The 19,828-nt window shown below is 34.8% G+C and overlaps 2 protein-coding genes and 1 non-coding gene across 4 annotated transcripts; 1 reads left to right on the forward strand and 2 right to left on the reverse strand.

Moving 5' to 3' along the window:
- Nucleotides 1–723: 723 nt before the first annotated feature.
- Nucleotides 724–13,255, reverse strand: LOC116004518 (AP-2 complex subunit alpha-1-like). 2 transcript variants are annotated; one of them, XM_031244597.1, is made up of 27 exons: nucleotides 12,831–13,255; nucleotides 10,967–11,098; nucleotides 10,062–10,187; nucleotides 9,816–9,878; nucleotides 9,638–9,735; nucleotides 9,344–9,551; nucleotides 6,905–6,976; nucleotides 6,710–6,802; nucleotides 6,039–6,140; nucleotides 5,758–5,855; nucleotides 5,341–5,422; nucleotides 5,115–5,203; nucleotides 4,581–4,686; nucleotides 4,419–4,484; nucleotides 4,120–4,226; nucleotides 3,935–4,039; nucleotides 3,726–3,846; nucleotides 3,385–3,564; nucleotides 3,050–3,292; nucleotides 2,393–2,473; nucleotides 2,145–2,309; nucleotides 1,906–1,992; nucleotides 1,645–1,770; nucleotides 1,460–1,540; nucleotides 1,263–1,334; nucleotides 950–1,029; nucleotides 724–871 (listed from the first exon to the last, which is right to left on the reverse strand). In XM_031244597.1, exons 1-27 carry the CDS (start codon nucleotides 12,960–12,962, stop codon nucleotides 724–726), a joined length of 3,063 nt encoding a protein of 1,020 aa, XP_031100457.1. In that variant the 5' UTR covers nucleotides 12,963–13,255. The 2 variants fall into 2 exon arrangements, with proteins under 2 accessions (XP_031100457.1, XP_031100456.1); XM_031244596.1 differs by having other exon boundaries at nucleotides 3,050–3,301.
- Nucleotides 13,256–14,869: 1,614 nt separating this feature from the next.
- Nucleotides 14,870–14,942, forward strand: TRNAR-UCU. The gene has a single exon. It is a non-coding gene; the product is annotated as a tRNA-Arg (tRNA).
- Nucleotides 14,943–15,096: 154 nt separating this feature from the next.
- On the reverse strand, nucleotides 15,097–18,686 carry LOC116005340 (UDP-D-apiose/UDP-D-xylose synthase 2-like). The gene is made up of 9 exons (XM_031245622.1): nucleotides 18,299–18,686; nucleotides 17,702–17,794; nucleotides 17,449–17,556; nucleotides 16,585–16,699; nucleotides 16,359–16,492; nucleotides 16,056–16,157; nucleotides 15,872–15,964; nucleotides 15,650–15,785; nucleotides 15,097–15,562 (listed from the first exon to the last, which is right to left on the reverse strand). The coding sequence occupies exons 1-9, from the start codon at nucleotides 18,566–18,568 to the stop codon at nucleotides 15,450–15,452; spliced, it is 1,164 nt and encodes a 387-aa protein (XP_031101482.1). The 5' UTR covers nucleotides 18,569–18,686; the 3' UTR covers nucleotides 15,097–15,449.
- Between the last annotated feature and the right edge of the window lie 1,142 nt (nucleotides 18,687–19,828).

The following is a 19,828-nucleotide window of genomic DNA, read 5'->3' on the forward strand; positions in this document are numbered from 1 at the left end:
AATAAAAAGATTAGAAGAGCACATGGTAACTGTCAAACTGTTGAATTGATCAGAGTAATGAGACTGCGAATTTCCCTCTTCACCCCAAAAAAATACAGACCACCATTTTCAAATGCATAAACCAGGAAAGGAAAGGAAAGGAACAAAACTCAACCTCACATGTATGGAAATCAAATTAAGGTGTTAAATGACAGGATATTGTGACGCATTAGATTTTGAAATGACAATGGGCAACCAATGAACGCTTCTGAATCACTTCTTCTCATTTAAAAATATTAGTAACTAAAATACATAGGGTATGAACAAACCAATGCAATAGTTACAACCAATCCATTCATTCATTCCGCCATTTGCTGCTTGCTATTCATGCTACACAAATCAATCATGTGTAAAACCTGACGAAACCATGACTGCAAAAAACAACAAAAATAAGTAGTAATAAAACCTTGTCCTAGAACCCTAAAACCTCACAGAGCACAATGTAATCGTGCAAAAGAATCGCAAAAATGCAACCAGACCCAGACTCTTCCTATCTATGCCTATGCCATCCACCAATCGAAAACAAGCAAGCTCCCCATTACTCCCGCCAGCCCTCGCAGCATTTTCTTGTTCAACAACCCGCCTGCCGCCTTTACCTTTTACATGCATGGTGTGGGCTTGACGTATAAACAAATTTTACAAAGTATTGTTGGTTGTACCACGACTTCAATGAGAATGATAGACTTAGAGCAAACCGGCAAGCAAAGCACCGGGATCTGATTCTGACGTAGGTTGGCTAGCTGGCTGAGGTTGCGGAGGAGGCACTTGTGTGGCAGGCCTGGCAGCTGCCGTAGGAAGGGCAACTAATTGTTCCTTAATATACTCCTTCAACCTATATGACAGATGATTAAGCTGATCAATCTTTCATAATGTTCTGAAAGCAAAAACACCCAAATTATATTTGACATACTCAAAAGTTAGCGTAGGATCCCCAGAAGCAACTGTCATGCGCAACTGAGTTCTATCTGCTGGATCTGTTTCTATTCGTATCTGTGTATTGCAATGATATTAGATCATAGTTGTAGATGAATCTATTTAATATAAACACACACGATAAACTCAGAACTCAGAACCCATAACCAAAAGCCTAAACATGTGTAGAAGTGAGTATTTTGAGTGAGTGCTTAATGGAAATGGACAAAGTCGGTGTCCTTCAGTGAAGTGATCATTTATATTTTCGATCTATTGAGGGAATTCAAACTGGGACTTCTGTATATGCTTACCAAACACAACATGGCTCTTGTACTCTCTGAATAAAAAGTTGTGCTAGCAACCAAATTATTTGTATTAGGATCCTGCATTATTAAGAAATTAAAGTGCAAATTTCAAGTTAATTAAGGACATCAAGATTAATAATAATAAATAAATAAATATGGAATAAATAAATTGAGACTCAGAAAAAGAAGTGTAGGTCACTTACAAGACCCGGACAAACCATCAATCGGAAACTGTTAAATAAGTTTGCCATTTCCGCAAGTAACATTGGTCTTACACCTCTAACCTGATCAATATCATAGCTAAACAAGGTTAGATTTATACATTTCCTGATACTGTGTATAGACGATTCTTATCTTAAGCATGCAACGGTATTTTAAAAGCACAAACCACTTCTTGGAGCTTCAATGGTGGTCCAGATAGTGATCTCCATTGTGGAAAAAATTCTTCGGCGGAAACAGGTATAGGCTGAAGAAACTTATTCAAGACAGCTGGAAGCCGAAGTTTAACATTGACCTTTCAATGTGCAGGAATACATGGTTAGCCATGAAATAAGGCATTTTCTGTCCATTCTTTAGTTATTGCCTTTGTTGCAACAGATTTTAATTTAAAAAAATAAAAATAAAAATAAAAGTTGATAACTGATGATACCATATGTGTCCCAAACTTGTAAGAGAAATCAAGAACAGCTACATCCCTGCTTGGACGGAGGTTGACCACTTCAAGTGGACATTGAACCTGGTGAAGTTTATTTCAATCTTGAGATACAAGTAAAATTTAACAAACATGGATCATCATTCAAAAAAAAAAAAAAAAAAACATGGATCAAATAAAAGAAGAAAGTTATCACAAGTTCCACTTGTGACAAAAAGTAGAATCAGCAATATAACCTGTGCACGTGGAGGAATAGTCTCTGGTACTAATGACAGTTCCATTTTTAGATGTGATGGAGGCAATATTATAGCTTGAACTGATGTGAGTGGAGAAGTATTCTTGTTCCCCAAAAAGAGGACAAGCCGTCCCTGATGCACTCGCCACTCAGCTTTTATACCAATCTAGAAATAAATAAGCAAATATATATAGATTAGCTTAAGTTCACATTTAACAGTTAAAAATGCACTACAGACCGATTCTTTACCTGAATATAAGGATCTTCATATAATACACCACTATCCTTGAGACATAAAGCTTGAAACCTTTCTGTGATATTTCCAATTGGCTGTAAAGATCAAACAAGACACTTAGATGCACAATGGATCATAATAGGTAGCAAGCACTCTTCTGGACATTGAATCATTAGATGCTTCTAGAAACCAAAGATGAAATAATTGTCTTTCCGGCCTTCAGCAGCTTAGACACCAAGGGATGCTTAAACTTTTCTAAAGAAGAATGCAATTTTATGTTTTCATTTAAAAAATGTTTACAGCCTTGAGCACCAGATCACAACATAGTGATCCCAAGCACAGTACACACTTGGAAGAAAAACAATTAAGTTCTAGTAATGACATTGAAGGATTTGAAGCTAATGTGTCCATTTTAAGGTCTCTAACTTGTGCAGCAACACAAAAGTAATTTATAGTATACAAGTCAAAATCCTGTCGCTTACAAGTTTAGGTTAGCTACATCAGTCGCAATGGCTGTCGAAAGCATTAAATTGGCAAAACCATAAGAACCTAATTCACAAAGGGCAGGGGCTAAACATTTTTCAGCTACTGAAGAGTAGAAATCAGTAGTAATTATACAATTAGTCGTCTCTAGCTGAAGGACTTTAGAATATACAAGTAGTCAAGAGTACCTGCACAGTATTTGTCTGCTCTTCAACTGGTGCAAGTGCTAAAGCCTCCTCCACATTTGAATCACCTTTAACACCAGAGACCAAATGCTTCTCACCTTGGACATCACCAGGATGGCCTTCAATAGCCAGAGTACCTAAAAGATCTCCAAGAAGATCAGGAGAAGGCGCTGAAGGGGGTTGAGGATCAACTACAGTCAAAGTCCCATTTGCCTGTGTAATCCCTTGGTCTACTGAGTTATGGTCCTGTTCATGCTAAATATCTAATTGTTACCAAATAGACAGATGCTGAAATCAATCTTATAGTCTATATAAAAATCTAGTTGGGGAAACCTTACATTGCTCACGCTTGGAATTTTTACAAGACCTAGCTGGCTAACAGGTGGACTTCCATTAGCTGGCCGTTGGTCAGTCACTACCAGTGCATTAGAAGGCTGTTGCTGCTGTGCACGCAACTTGATAGCGCTTTGCTCAGCAGTATCAGCCTCAGAGTCCTCAGCCTTTTTTATCAGCGCAGACTGAATTCAGAAATAAAATTAATACTTGCTCATAGGGTTAAAGAATAAAACAATTAATATTTAAATATTGCAAACGTGAACCATGCAGGAGCAGTCATTTTTCCTAATAAGTGGATAAATCATATAAAGAGCCAGGTCAGTGTGAAAGCAATTATGCATACCTGTCGTTCAGGGAACTTTGGCATTTCAGCTAATACATCCATCATAACTGCACCTTTTTTACTCAGCTCAAAGTATTCTACAGCCCGTTGCTGTATTTCAACATCAATGCAGCTTTCATATCTGAAAACATGCACTTTATCAAGTAACTTAATGGTCTTTTAATATATCAGCAAGAGAATGAATATGCTGGACAAAGTACAATTCTTACTTTCTGAAGATTGCCCAAATTTGATTCTGTAGCTCTGGATCTGCTGGTTGGGTGTGCATCAAAATCTTAGCATATGTTGAAAGGAGAATAGGAATTGTTGAAGTCCTGAACAATCTCAATTTATTTAACTTATATATGAGCTAATGGCTATCAATGGGAAGACAATATCAAAGGCCAAAACTTACGAAACAGCAGGAAGCTTCTCATGTATCACACTAAAGATTTCCTTTGGACTACACCCAGGCCGTCTTGACAGAAGATGACTGTACTCTCCAAGGACGTATGCACTCACCTGTTACATTATATAAATTCAAATCATACTTCAATGATCCAAATTAAAATGCCAGCAAGGTGTTTAAGTCTATATTGTTAATCTTACTATAGAGACCACCTACCACATCAACATTCTTAAATTGGCAAGCAATGCTCTGATAGAGTACAATACATTTCAAAAATCATTAAGTGTAAAGGCAGATAAACATACCCTGACCATTGTCTCGTGAATAGCAGGCTTATCAAGATACTCTTTTGCTTTCAAAGCTGCATAAGGCTAATATAAGGGGGGAAAAAGAATGAAGTTACTTGAGCAATTGTTTAGAAGAAGCAAAAAGATTTATCTGTATGGACGAGATCAGGTATTAGTTACCTGTAGATCCTCATTGTTTGTAACAAACTGCACAACACGGAACCATATGTCATCACTGACAAACTCTCCAGCCTTGTCAATCAATTGAAGGATCACATCAACATACCTGCCAATAAACCCACCACAGAGAGGGTGGGAGATAACTTTACTGTATTGTGTATGAAGACAGAGACTATCTTTTCAAAGAAATTTTATCTAAATCTGGATCTTAGCTGAAAGAATAATGCCCTTAAATAAACAGAACACTTCATAAAGAACATTTTGTAAGTTTAGTTACCTTCACATAAAATAAAAAGGTGACTAATCTAATGATAAGACACAATATTCATCCACATTGAGGAATTTGTACTATGACACAACCATGTCAAAAAAAACAAACAAAAAAAAACAAAAAAAACAAGCAAACAAACAAACAAACAAAAACAAAAACAAAACAAAACAAAAAAAAACAAACAAACAAACAAAACAAAAAAAACAAAACAAAACAAGAAATCAGTGTACAAACAAATAAATAAAATACCACCATATACTTACCATGACAAATCAGGGGCAAACTTCTCTGCAAGAATTGCAATCTTTAGTGACAGCTCCTCGCGCATTGCAAACTCTGCTGTACTGAGATACTGAGAATTAATAAAAGTCAGTAGCAGTTTTTTCAACATTATAGGGAAATTTCAACAAGATTTTAATAGACAACATTACAAGAAAAGCTTGTCAAGGAAAATTGAACACGGATCAAGAATGACCCAGTGACTTTTACCTGTAATAATTCTTCAACTATGTCCTTTGCATTAGAAACATCGCACATTCCATATAGCAAATCAAGAGCACGTCTTCTAATACTGTTTGGATTAATTTATCATCAAGACCAGAAAACAACAGAAAGTAAATAACTAAAGTTTATCATAACTTTGGAAGTTTCAAGTGCATATGTGAAAACACAAGGAAAAGAGTAGTATGTTGTAATGATTAAGATATGTCTATATGGAGTTTCTTGACATATCTATCAGATAATTGCATCTGACAGCCAAATTTATTACTCCGTATTTATGTCTTAGATTTTATCTAGTTTCAAGTTCTGCCATGGACTTTTGAAATTGGCCATTGACTAATGTCTCCAACAAACAATGAGAGATCTATGGCTCAAGCAAGGGGAGGTGAAGAAAAAGCACTTAACCTGATATCAGGATCCTTCAGTGATGTAATAATCTGTGGTTGGTGTCTTTTGATAATGTCCTGTACATCTGTAACCATGAGCATCCGAGTCATATTTTCCTGTAAATGAGAAATAACCATTAGAAATTAGTTTTTGCAGAATCAGTTATTCAAACTATGATGTACAAGCAATAAGACAGAAATAGGGACAACAAAATTCTGAAAGGGGGAAGATGAAAAAGAGGCCTATAAAAGTTAATGGTAAGAAGTGAGCAAGCTGATAAACAAACATATATGGCTTACCAAACCAAGATATCGAATATTTGGTTCACGAACAGCAATAAATTTTCCAAGCAATGCAACACATTGAGACATCATTTCTTTTTCTGCATCCAGATGCATGACCTGCATCATAGCAATCAGAACACAGTGACTAAGTGAGACATGAAAGTGACTTTGAAGGTGATAGCTGAAAACAGGGAAACATAAATAAATAGAAATCGCACACAGTTTTAGCAAGAGCACTGTAGCAAAAATTAACAGAAGTTCAAGAATTCGTTGAACACCAAATAAGGATCTGAACATATGTGAAATAAGTAGATGCTGGAAAAATATGTCAAATAGTGGTCAGCCAGTATTCAATTGATGTAGAAATAAATAATATGTTAATATGTAGTTAAAGAGATAGCAGAATAAGGGCAAAGCAATTACTGTAGGCACCATTGCATTTATTTAAATCAAGGAATGAAGGAAAATGTAGAAACTTGTTTTGAGTGTGAAGAAATTGATCTAAATGTGAAAAGAAATGACTTTGTCGTAACTCGTAATCAAGACAACAGCAAGCTGTGTACTTCCTATTAAAACCAAATACAAAATTAAAATAAAAAGAAAATCTAGACAACAATTAGATCAGGAAAATATCAACTAATTACATTTCAAACAGCAATGCTTCTCCATCTTTCTAGTGAACTTACAAGAGCAAGAGCTTCAAAGAGAACTGCATGTGAGGCATTGTTCTTGTTCACATTCTTCACAACATCAGTTCCCATTAGTATCCGTTGTAAAACCTAATCAATGATCAAGAAACCCAATTAAAAGAATCCCACAAATGGTTTACCATTAACAAAATATATTTCCTTGTTTTTGTGCTAAGGTGAAGGAGACTGGACCTCAAACAATGATCTCCGAGTGTTTGGATCTTCTATAGTCGGAAAGTATTGAAGAGCTCTCATTGTCTTCACCTGCATAACATAAAACAATAAGTAGGATGCTTAATGTTATTGATCAGATTAAGCTCAGTATATTATATTCCCTATCAATAGTAAAAAATCTCCTCTATGCCCGCCTCAACCATGCTCATTGTTCTTTTTTATCAGTATGTCAAATTGATTCCTAAGCAGAGTTAACAGTTGAAGTGTCACATCCATGGGCCCCTATTCAGTGCTTGAAAATTCTCCAGTTTTTTTTTAACTGAAACAGGAAATGGCAAATTGAGGAATCTTCTACTCAAAATGTATTGTTTTCTAAATTGGAAGGTAGAAAACGAAACACATTGGGGTCGTTTACTTCATTTTTCTGTTTTTCTGTTTCCAGTTTTCTATTTCTCCATTTCTCCAGTTTTCCTTCTCCATTTCTCCAGTTTTCCATTCTCCAATTTTCTGATTTCATTTTACACATTTAATTTTTAAATAAAAATTTCAGTACACTAATACTAAATGTGCAAAAGGTAACAAAAGTCGATAAAACATATTACAAAATAAATTACAAATATTTCAATCATTTTAGTACATAGTTTGAATAAAAATTAATAATAATAATAATAATAATAATAGTAATTAAAGGAAAAAACGATAAAGGTATATAATAATAATCATAATCATAATTAATATTAATAATAATAATAAGACAAAAACTTGTGTGAGACCGTTTCACGAGTCTCAATATGTTAGACAGATAAGATCTTTGAATAATAAGGTCAAATATTCGATTCATTAATCAAAGATCCAACTCGTCTCACAGATTGAGACCAGTGAGACCGTCTCACACAAATATTTAACTAATAATAATAATAATAATAAGTAGGTTTTCAAAAAATAATAATAAGTAAATAATACGGAGTAGTAATTAAAGGAAAAAGGGTAAAGATATATAATAATAATAATAATAATAATAAATATGTTTTCAAAAAATAATAATAAGTAAATAATACGGAGTAGTAATTAAAGGAAAAAGGTTAAAGATATATAATAATAATAATAATAATAATAATAATAGTAGTAGTAGAGGGAGGTGTGACGTGTGTGCAATTCTCAGAAAAAGGGTGAAGAAATAAAAAGCACAGCTTAGGTTTCAAACCGTGGACCTCCCGTATGTGGTACTGTAGACGCGTGTTTTTGCCATATCTCCATTTGGAGAGATCCAAATTTCCTTTCTCCAAAAGTGTATACAAAGTGGAAGAATGGAGAGGAGTTAGGTAATTGGAAAGATGATTTTAGTAAACAAACTTTCCATTTTCCATTCTTCCACTCTTTCATTTCTCTATTTTTTTGGAAAATCCTCTATTTTTCCAAGTTAGTAAACAACCCCATTGTTTCCATCTATCTTAAAAAAGAAGGTTGGGGAACACCAAGAAGATGTTCACCAAATTTTCTACAGTAAATGGAAATAATTTTTCCATAAATTTTCTAAATTCAAAAACACATTAACCATCACTCACAATTATCACCAGCTATCTCTCTCCATTACGAAAGCAACATCATTATCACCATTATTATCACAGCCCACTTCCACCCACAACACCGTTAATACCACCCTAACACAATTATCCAACTTTCATTTATTACCACAATCAGTACCACTAGCCATCGAAAGTATGCTTTCATCAACCACCAAAACTGATTATTATCGCTCACCACACACCATCCACTATAAAGGGTCAGGCGCATGTTATTTGGATGACACAAAACTCAAATATTGAATTTGAAATTTGACTTGAAATTTATATAACCAAAAATAAATTTTTTACTTTATAGAGTAAATTTTCATAGTGACATTTAATTTGAGATAATTCTGTGTCATGTCACAACCAAATTTGGATATGGCAATCTAAACTATAAATGTGACTCAAATTATTCAAACAATACAAAATTTATAACAATATATGACTTTACGAAACTCAACACAAAATACAACAATCTAAAATCCAAACTTCATCTTTGAATTGGTTTTATAATGACTTTTAGACGCTAGAAGTTTCAAATGTCAAAATAGTGGTGGACCATGTTACAATCTAAATTGAAAGCAAACAATTCACACCAATATGCGAAATTTTTAATCTATCTCGAATATCATTCACCACAGAATCTTAACTCCATATTTCATAAATAGGAAAATATTAAAATAATTAAATTTGAACATGTTTTCTGGTTTTCCCATGGAAAATTATAACTTTAAATACTAGAAAACTGAAAATGGAAACTGTAAACTTTAAATCTAAACAGGCCTCATGTACTTCAATAAGGTGCATGGATGACAAATTCAGTTTTTAGTAATTAATTAGAGTTTAGATTACTGGCACTTCTAATCACAGAGAAAAATGTAGACAAGACCTGAAGCCAAGGAGATGGAATTCCATAATAAGTATATTCTTGAGGAACATCTTGATTCCTGGCAAGTCTTTCCAATATCTTAACGCACTTTGGAAGACAATTCCAATATGCTTCATGGTTATTTGATACTAAAGCAACCAGTAGACTCATGGATGACGTTAAGACACCCAAATCGCGTTCATCCAATAGTTGTGCCATTCGATCTGACCTGCAGTACAAGAAAAACTACAATCAACTGAAATAAAAGTTGAGTAATTCCATAAATAAACTATATGAAAGCATAATCATACTGACCATCCATCTACATTCACAACATCAGGATTTTTTCTAAATAGGCGTAGGAGACACAATCCAGCTTTCTTCCTTACAAGTGGCCGGCAACTACTTGAAATCTGAGCAGAAATTGAACAGTCAAGCACATCCTTTGTGATACTCTAATTCTAAGAAAATGCTAAAACATATATCCTCTTACCAGCAGCCTTTGGACATCAGGTGCCAGAGACTCAGCAAACTCTCTTCCACCTATGTTTCCAACCTACACAGAATATACAGCAATTGAAATTGTGCACAAAGATAATAATCTATAAAAACTTGTACCTTAACAAAACAGAATAGAAAACAGAACCATGACCACAAGCAGATTGGGAGTAAGCTTAGTTGAGTTGAATTGATTTTAGTAGATAAGAATTTGGAACTGCAAGTGGACCAATGATCATACCAATGTTAGTGCTAGACACTGAAATGTCTCATTGCGTCCAATTATGTCATTCCGCACAGTATTAATTGCTAATCGCAAGAAGTCGTGATTCTCATTGAGCAAACATGATGTGACTATGTAACCAACCTGAAAAAAGTTAAAGCAATTAATCAAGCATAAGTATTCTCATTACTGAACTCATTAAGAAAACAATAGCATCTAAAAATAGAAAACACTGTGCGCATGTCTGTACACTCCATGCACACAGACACATATGTATATCCATTATCTATATTCAATATTGCATTAATTTGTTGATACACCAATACTATTATGTTTTGATTCACATAACATCTTAATTGATCAAATTTCTAAATCAAAGAACTTGAATTTATTTGTTCCTTTCTTGAATACAAGCCTGCAATTCTTCTTGACCATCTAGAGTTGCATAAAATTGAACTTAAGGTTTATAATAACATAGGATTTGTACAAATTTTCAATACCCTAATTCAACCCCATCCACGTCTTGAGGTAAATTAGGACGTTCATCATGTTTGCTCATAATAGATATTATTTATGTACCTTATTAAAATAAATCAACCAATGAAAAAGGAGCACAAGTCCCATGTGGTGCTCTTGGTATAACTATAGCAGCTCATTGTTCACAAAATACTATAGCAAATTAGCAATTACATTTTTGGTCAATTCCAGAGGAATTGCCATTCTTCATTTGCTTGATCTTTAATTTCACTGAATCCCAGTTCCTAAAATAGGAATTCCCCTTTCCCCTAGAATTCAAACTCCTTGTGCTCAAGGAATTGAAAATGTTTTCATTGGAAGAAAATACTTCCATCCTCTGCGTGTCTGTGTGTGTATACTGAATGAAGCACAAAATTATAGAAATACAAGAATAATAAGCACATTACCTGCTTCTCAGGATACTTCGGAGCAGATATTAGAGAAACAGCTTCCATATGACCAAAATCCACATCATAACCAAGCATAAATATGTAAAGCATTTTCCAAACATATTTCTTTTTCTCATAAGGTGTCAAACCCTGTTAAAAGAAATAAATATAAAACGGGAGAAGCAAAGTCACTACATAATAAAACAAAAACAAGCACCTAACAGATGAAGAGCAAAATTCAAAATAGCAAATGCTCAGTAACTAAATTAAATTCTTTATCTTGATTTTGTCAATACATTTATATGCAAAATGCATAACCAATAGTTCATACTTCATAGTCTATCAAAATGTTTGCATATGAAGTAAAAGAAAATAGACCAAAGATAGAACCACTTATAGTTGTATATCTTCCAATAAAATAAACCTTGTCAGTTGTCACTCACACTTACTATATGAGGCAACATGCAGAGTTTACAGAAAGAATACATTGGGTCCCACACTTTATTAAAGGAAATGCAGAGCTCACAAAAAGAATGCATTGATTTATCATCATTTCACTATCTGTCCTTGTTTTTGAAAAATAGACTGTATTCTGATTTGACAGATATCCAAACATAGAAATTCTGTTCAATTTACTACTCTTTAGGCAATGGAAGCTGATCAGTTTGTTGATGACCTCAATTCTAACCAAATATGAGAATAACAGGGCAGATAGGTCATTATATTTTATTTGTCTCAGATCTTAACAAATTAAGAAGTCCTTAGAGGAATATGCCTCATCAAGCATTCAAGCAGACAAAACTTCTGATACTAGAGGAAATGTAAGCAACCTAACAAAATCTTCGTAAAGCCTTCAAGATATCCATTATAAGGCCAAGGGAAGAAAGTTTCTCAACAACAATAAGCCACCTTTCATATGTTACTTGAGTCACAAATATATCTCTTCCAGAGACTAAACATTAACCTGAAAGGCTGTGTTGTTCTAGACAAGTCTGCAGTTAATTTGCCCTCTCCATGACAGTAAGAAAGTCAAGCACATGATTCATTATTATTGAGTTAAGTGTGAGCTTCCAAAAACAAAGAGTGGCAACCTTTCCAGCAACGAACCACCCTCAGTGTTCAGGTAGATCAAATTTCGTTTCACATAGGTCTGAATTAGAGCAGTATCATAGATTACAAAACCTAATGCAATCGTAAAATGCTCTTCACAAGAATCATTTCATTGCACACACTATGGTTATCACTTCATAACTTACTCCCAATCACATTAGATTGGCAAACTCAGTTGAAGCATATAGTCTGACAAACCACAAGCAAACTCGGGTCAAATGGAAATTTATACTGCTATCTAGTCTTGGCTTAACAAGAAGGATTGTTTTGTGCAGTTAATTCAATAAAATAAAATTATGTAATTGTAATCCCATAATCAGGAGATCACCCCAACAAAATGTGGTTCAATTGCTGCTCTTAACAAAAACTATTAATCAGCTTTGAAATACATTCTTTTCTGAAATTACACCTCCTTAACTTGTACTCTCATTTCTAAGCTCGTAAGCATATAACCTAATTATACCAAGCTTATTATTTCTCCTAAATTCAGCATTATTCTCTAGGAAACTATCTCCTCAGAGCTTTCGAACTAATAGCCTAATTAGTAATTAGACCTGTCCACAAAAATGAAGTTCAAACAATATTCACCAAATTCCATTTGAAAACACCATGGAATAGTGATGCTTCAGCTGGACCTTTTCAAGGTCAGATTCAAAAGTGAAATGCACTTGACAAAAAAAGCAAAATCGCAACGCAAGGGAAAACAATCGTACTCCAGAGCATATATTGGAGCGAAGTAAAATATTTTAGGCGCGAGTGAGGCGAGGCGTACCTTTTCGTTCTTGAATCGAGTACGGATATTCCCGAGCTCCTTGTCGACGCGGAGACGCTCCTGCTCTTTGTTCTGGCAATTGCGAATGTCGCTTATGAACACCGACAGACCCCTCATGCCAGACAACGCCATCTCCCCCGGACGCTCAGATCCGATCCAGCTCAGAGGCGGCTCCCAATTTCTTCTCGATCCAACGTTTCCACACAGGTCTTCCCTTCAAAGATCGAGCCTCCAAACCCACATAAAAAATGCGCTACTGTCAATTCGTCTCCCAGTGTAAAAACGCGCGTATGTATCTGTATGGATAGAGAGAGAGAGAGAGAAGAGGAGGGAATAGAGAAAGTGTATTGTGATCTAGAGAGAGAGAGAGAGAAAGGTGGACTGAGAAAAATTGGAGCAGCCGTCGGCCAGTGGAGGAAGACGACTTTCTTATTGGTCTAATTTCGACATCATTTTGTTATATATATTTGTAACATTTTACTATTAAAATTTTAACAGTCTCAGCTTTCATATTTGTATTTATTTAAGGGTTCATTAAGGATGTTCCTGTGGCGAAATAATTTGCTGTATGGTAAATGCAAGGCTGGAAGTGGGTGCTGGGCTGATAACTTCTAAACAAAAAGTGAACTTTTTGGAGTTGTCTTTTATTAGAAAGTTAAAAATTTGATGGGCATAATGAATTAGCAATACCTATACTATGGACTCGAGTCTATAGTTCACCGTTCAAATTATAAATATTCAGTATGTAAATTGTGAGTATTTAATTGTAAACATTCAGTACATAAATTATATATTTTAGATTTAGATTCACAGAATAATTTGCCATGAACTAGAGTGATACGATCTTTCAAATGAGACAAATTATATCTTGGATCATTGATACATATTTATTTTTTGTGTATTATAAGTTTATTTTAAATAGTATACCAAAAATAAATTTATATTTTTCTAAGAATCAATATACATATTCGTTCATAGTAATATGATAGTGATCCACTTTGCATCCTGTTGTGTAATTAACTAATTTTCATTTGTGTGGCTTAATGTAATAAGTTTGAGATCTTTAATTAATATACTCCGTATGTATTTAACCTTATAATATATTTAATATAGGCAAAAACTTGTGTGAGACCGTCTCACCATGAGTCGGGTCGGGTCGGATCAAGATGCAAATGGAACACTTATATGCACAAATGCCATACGTATATGTTCAAATGTAATACTAATCAGGAATAAAATTTTTAGGGTAAATGTAATACTTTTAAGGGAAAATACAATACTTTTACATTTCGATTTAAAAGTATTACATTTTTCCTCAAAAGTTATTATATTTGCCTTTATAAGTGAGAGGCACTTGTCAACATTACTTATTATGAAAAATGTATTACTTTTTCTCTTATAAGTAACAAAAATTGTATTTTTTATTAGTGTTATATTTGAACATATAAGTGTGAGATTTGCACATATAAGTATGACATTTGCATGGTGTTTTGACCCGACCCGACCCGTATCACGAATAAGGATCCGTGAGATGGTCTCACACAAGTGTGACCCTTTAATATATAATATGAAGATAAATTAAAATTGTAGAATATGAAAATAATTCGCATTTTCATAAAAAATAAAATAATAGAGACAAATTCACTAATGTTTTTTCAACAAAATTGAAAAACATCGTTATTTTGTCATCCAAATAGAAAGCAAGCAGCTGAGTAAATAGTAAAATTCATTTACGCCTCAACTGCCCTTTGGAAAACTAGCAAAAGGGACAATCTGCCTTTTTATCTTCTCTTTTCACTACCTCCTCCTCCCTATTCTCTCCATTTTTAAATTAAACAATGAAAATTTGAAAACAAAAAACAAAAAAAATCAACTTAATGAAATTAGCAATTTTTAAAAATTTATATTACGTGTGCTCATATTTTACATTATACTCTTTGAGGTGTATCATTGATTTTCAAATTATAAATCCTTTAAATACGTAGGTAAACCAAATGTGAGAAAAGATAATATAAATAAAAACAAATTACTATCAACAAGCGCTCGTGGCCTAATGGATAAGGCGCCTGACTTCTAATCAGGCGATTGTGGGTTCGAGTCCCACCGGGCGTGTATTTTTGTTAAGTTTCAGGTTTGTTTTTGGCTATTAACGCCATTATAAATACCATATCTAATTTATCAAATCCCGTTATTTTAGATAGCTTGGGAAAGAATGCAGTAGTTTCCAAGAATAGCGTACAAATCTTTCCAACAACTAACTTGGCCATCATCGAAACAATCCATTACGTAAAACTGCTGGAAGATTACTTCAAACTTGATCCATTACGTAAAACCACAAAACAAAATGGTACAACATGCTCCTCCCTCCTCAGTATGAGCAGCAGCAATGACAATATTATGACAACAAAAGAACAGTATGCTTTCAGTGAAAAAGTAGCTAAAGCTCTAGTAGCATACTAGACACAATTCTGAACTAAATCTATTGTCTAAAGACATTGATACATGGTTGCTTACAACTGCAAGCAAGCTATTGTAAGATTGGAAAACCCACAGAAGAAAAAATTCTACTCCGTATATCATCTGGACAACATAGGTTTACTTAACATCTTTAAATGCCCTTCAACTTGCAGTTGGCTTTGAAATTGCCTTCTTGATAGCCTCAGCATATGTTCTATGTTGGTATGTGAGTGTGGATTCAAGCAAGTCCCATAACGATGTCTTAGGATTCCAGCCTGCTCATTACACACACAACTGTCAGATTATATTCTCAAATCTCCTAGTGTATTTATTTAACAGAATATGGGAAAAAGAATGAATACCGAGTTGCTTGTTGATTATTGTCATGTCTGGAATTCTCTTGTCACTATCATCATACCCCTCACCATAGAATTCTTTAGAGCTTACATCTAAGGTTGGACTGTCAATTGCAGCTTCCCCACTGACCTTCGAATATACCTGAGTCAATGCAAAGTAACAAGCTAAGAAAACTTTGCAAAGCATAAGCATTCTGTTACAGTGTGCCCCAAATTCATTCATCTCACCTTCGTCATCATTTCAGCAAGCTGCCTGACAGTAACTTCATTGTTAGGATTGCCCACATTAAAAATATGGCCATTTGCCCTTGAAGGATTTTCCTGAGGAAAATAAAATAAGTAATCAGCTAAAACATGTGTTAAAAAAAAAAAAAAGCAAGCAAAACAGAAAGCATGAGGATGTTAGACCCACAATCATCAAAACAACAGCTTCAATGGCATCCTTGATATATACAAAGGTTCTCTGAGATTGACCTCCATCAACAAGCTTCAATGGTTCACGTCTCAAAAGGTTCTGAGCAAAGAGGAGAACAAATAATAAAAGATATTAGATACCAAAAGGATAACCACTAATACATATTTGTAAGACATCACAGGGTTTGCAGTTTGATTAATGGTGAGCTAAATCTACTTCCAAGCAATAGATTTGGGTGCAAATCTCACCACCCTCATATGTACCAAAAATAATACAGTATATAAAAGACATCATACATACATTACTGAAGCATGCCAAAACTCTTGGAACACCCTCACTGGGACCATCAATACCAGGAATAAAATCCATCCTAGGACCAATCCAGTTGAAGGGTCTCACAATGGTGAATTCTAGACCATTCTCAGCACCCTCAGCTGTTAAAAAAAAAACACCAGGAAGTGAGAAATGCTGAAGAGATATTCAAATTTCCTATACCAGTTAGATCCAGAGTAGAAAGTTCACACACCATAGACCAATCTCTCAATCAATTGCTTTGCACATGCATAGGACCACCTCTGCTTCTCAATGGGACCAAAAATGCAAGGAGATTCATCTTCCTTAAGAACATAGTACGCAGGATCCTAATAGACATGGCACAAATGATTTAGAACATGCCCAAGTTTAGTCTAAGCATGCCATTTAAAACGCTGAGGCATTTTGAGAAGTGAAGAGTGAAAATTTTCTGGTAGTCAACCAACACTTCAAAAGCAAAGGCAGTAAAACTGCAGGAGGTATATTCCAAAAATGTATAATATCAAAAACTGTGAACCAATGACATAAGTTTAAAGCATCAGTTACCACTTTATCTCATGGACTTTGAGTACAGAACTTTTGGACATCAATCATAACCAGAACAAGAGTCATAAAGTGTCACAAGAGAAACATAAAAGAGATTACAACTCACACTATTTTTGAAATCTCTCTTCTCCCATGAAACCATAGATCATTATACAACTCCAGTTTGTTTTTAAACTTCTCAAATGTGTAAAATGTAATAGAGATAAATTTAACATTAAGCTGAAATTCCATTATTTACCTAGCAAATATTTCCAACCAATACCACCCAATTGTTGTAGGCTAACTCTCACTTCAATTAAAACTATTCATTTATAAGAGTTAAAAAGCAAGTCTGCAAGTCTATGGTAAGAGTAACTCAACACTCTGAAATTACAGGCACGCATCAAAGACACGATCAGTCCAAAGTCAAAAAGGATTCCACAACACAATCATTCCAGAAAGGAAAATATCAAATCAGATCCAGTCTCTACTTAGTCATTCAAAATTAAAAAATGTAATAAAATACAGAAGACACCAGACACTGAAAGCTCACCTGCCGCAACGGACTATCTTTGGGTAAGAAGCAGCCTATGGTTTTTCCATAAACTTCACAGGTAGAAAAGTGAATAAGACGCTTGCTATTCTCTGAACAGTACTTGACCTGAAGTCAGAAATCCACATCAATGTCAAGGCCTTCTAATCCAACAAAAATAGTAAAACCAATCTTCTTTATAGGGAACAACCAGATTAGAACAGTCAATTTCAACTAGAATCAATAACACTGTTGAAATTAGAAATAAACATACCACAGGCAGAGCATCAATGAAATTGCTGTAAATTGTGTCAAGAGGACGGGTGTTGTAATCAGCAGGAGTGCAGATCGCAGCAAGATTTATGGTCTACAACACGATATTAAAATGTCAATACCAAATTACATTAATCACCTTGGAGACGTAAAGAATAGCCAAAAATCAGAGCAAAGCAGACAAATATCTAACACAGTTAGCAACAGAACAATTTAAAATAACATAACTTAACAATAACTTTATCACGTTACGATAATTGAGACAAGTTTTCTCAATAATCTCATTATACACAATTAGATCTCATTTCCACAAACTACATCGTAAGCGAAACGAGGTCCATTAACATGAAAAATCAATACGAATACTCTCTAAAATGTAAATAAAATTGTTAAAGAAATTTTAGGAGGCGAAGGTGAGAAATGAAAGGCAGTACTCGAAAGAACGCCATGCAACGCCAATCTAAAAATTAAAATCTACGCAAAATTCAGGTGCTTCAAACGCAGCCGCAACGTGGAAATGCAGATAACGGAATGCGGATAATGAAGAGAATATGTACAACTAAAAGAGCAGCAGTCCAGTAAAAGTGAGAGAAATTACCAGATCTGCCATCTTGATGAGGCCTTCAAGGCGAGAGTCGTTCTTGATGTTGAGGCGGTGAAACTGGATGCGATCGGCCCAGGGGTGGGAGGAGGCGGGCTCGAGGAGGTGCTTGATCTTGTCATTGTACACGTCCACCGCGAGAACCGTGTGCTGCGTCTCCGCCATCAGCTTCTCGCAGAGGTGGGACCCTATGAACCCTCCGGCGCCAATCATACATATCTTAATCGGCTTTATCGGATTCCCGTCCAGATCTACTCTCCCTGCCATTTCCGCTGAAATTCGCACTCTCTTCTCTTCTCCTTCCTCGGCTTTCAGTTTCTCCCTTTTCTCTATACAAAAATGGCGATATTTTTCTGGATTTCACGGTGGTAGAGGGGAGGCTTTGGGCATTTAAAGGAGGAAAAAGGAGGGAGGGGAGAGATGCCCGGAGTCTGTGGCCCGGCTTATTTCCTAGTGTACGCCGTTATCTGCACACGCTCGCGTTTGTAATCATTTCTACTCGCTGTTCCAAGCTGCCACGTGGACGATTGGAGAATCAGGGAATGAAGACGATAGCACCTAATTTGATTGAAATCATACTTTTACCATCGATAAGGAGAGGAGACTTCTTATCCGCAAAACTTTCACCATTTTCCCACCTTACTCATCGTGTATAAAATTGTGTTGCAAATTTTATTTTTTTTTAAAGAGTGCATTTCAATACACATATGACGTTAGCCTTTAGCAATAATAATGCAAAAGGTTTGTGTTAATGCAATTTCTCTCCTTCAAGTTAACAACTTCTCCATTTTGTTCAAGTTAACAAGTTCTCCCTATTATTCAAATTAACAAGCTTTTGTAGTGTTTCAACCTTTTTCTTTCCCTTCACATTTATGGCTACCATTAAAGTTGGTTGGTTGAGTGCATTTATTATGAGGTACGAAAATGGCTTCAGTATGGAGACCGGGAAGAGGTATGATGGTGAAAGAAATCTCGTCAAGCCTCTTCTCACCTTATACTTTTTTCATGAGAATGATTTGTAGAGAGTGTTAGATGGTGGGCCCTGCTCTTAGAACACAACGTTCTTCCACAACTCAGTGCGAAGAAGTCCTATGAACAACCATATTATGAGATTAATGAATGGCAATAGAGACTAAACTGAAAGAGATAATGAACTAAATAGTCTCATGGTTAATTATTTTCAAATTTTGTATTATGAGGATAATGGAGATATTCATTATGTTTTGGACAATCTGAAAACAAAAATTGACCATATTCAGAATGCTAGCCGACCTTATGAGAAAAATTCTCCAATGAGGAAATTAAAGATGTTATATTTGACATGAAGCCTGACAAATCTCTCGGTCCGGATGGCCTTCTGCATTCACACAATCAATTAACATATTAAAATAACTAATGAACAGATATACTACATTGTAACAGAGTCAGTAGTACTAAAAAAAACATATTAAAATAACTAAATTTCATATATTACTTATTAAGATATTAACTCAATAAGATATCAAAAAGAGTAATTTATTATTTAAA

Source organism: Ipomoea triloba, chromosome 14 (genome assembly GCF_003576645.1).
Source record: "Ipomoea triloba cultivar NCNSP0323 chromosome 14, ASM357664v1".
In the NCBI taxonomy this organism is placed as follows: Eukaryota; Viridiplantae; Streptophyta; class Magnoliopsida; order Solanales; family Convolvulaceae; genus Ipomoea; species Ipomoea triloba.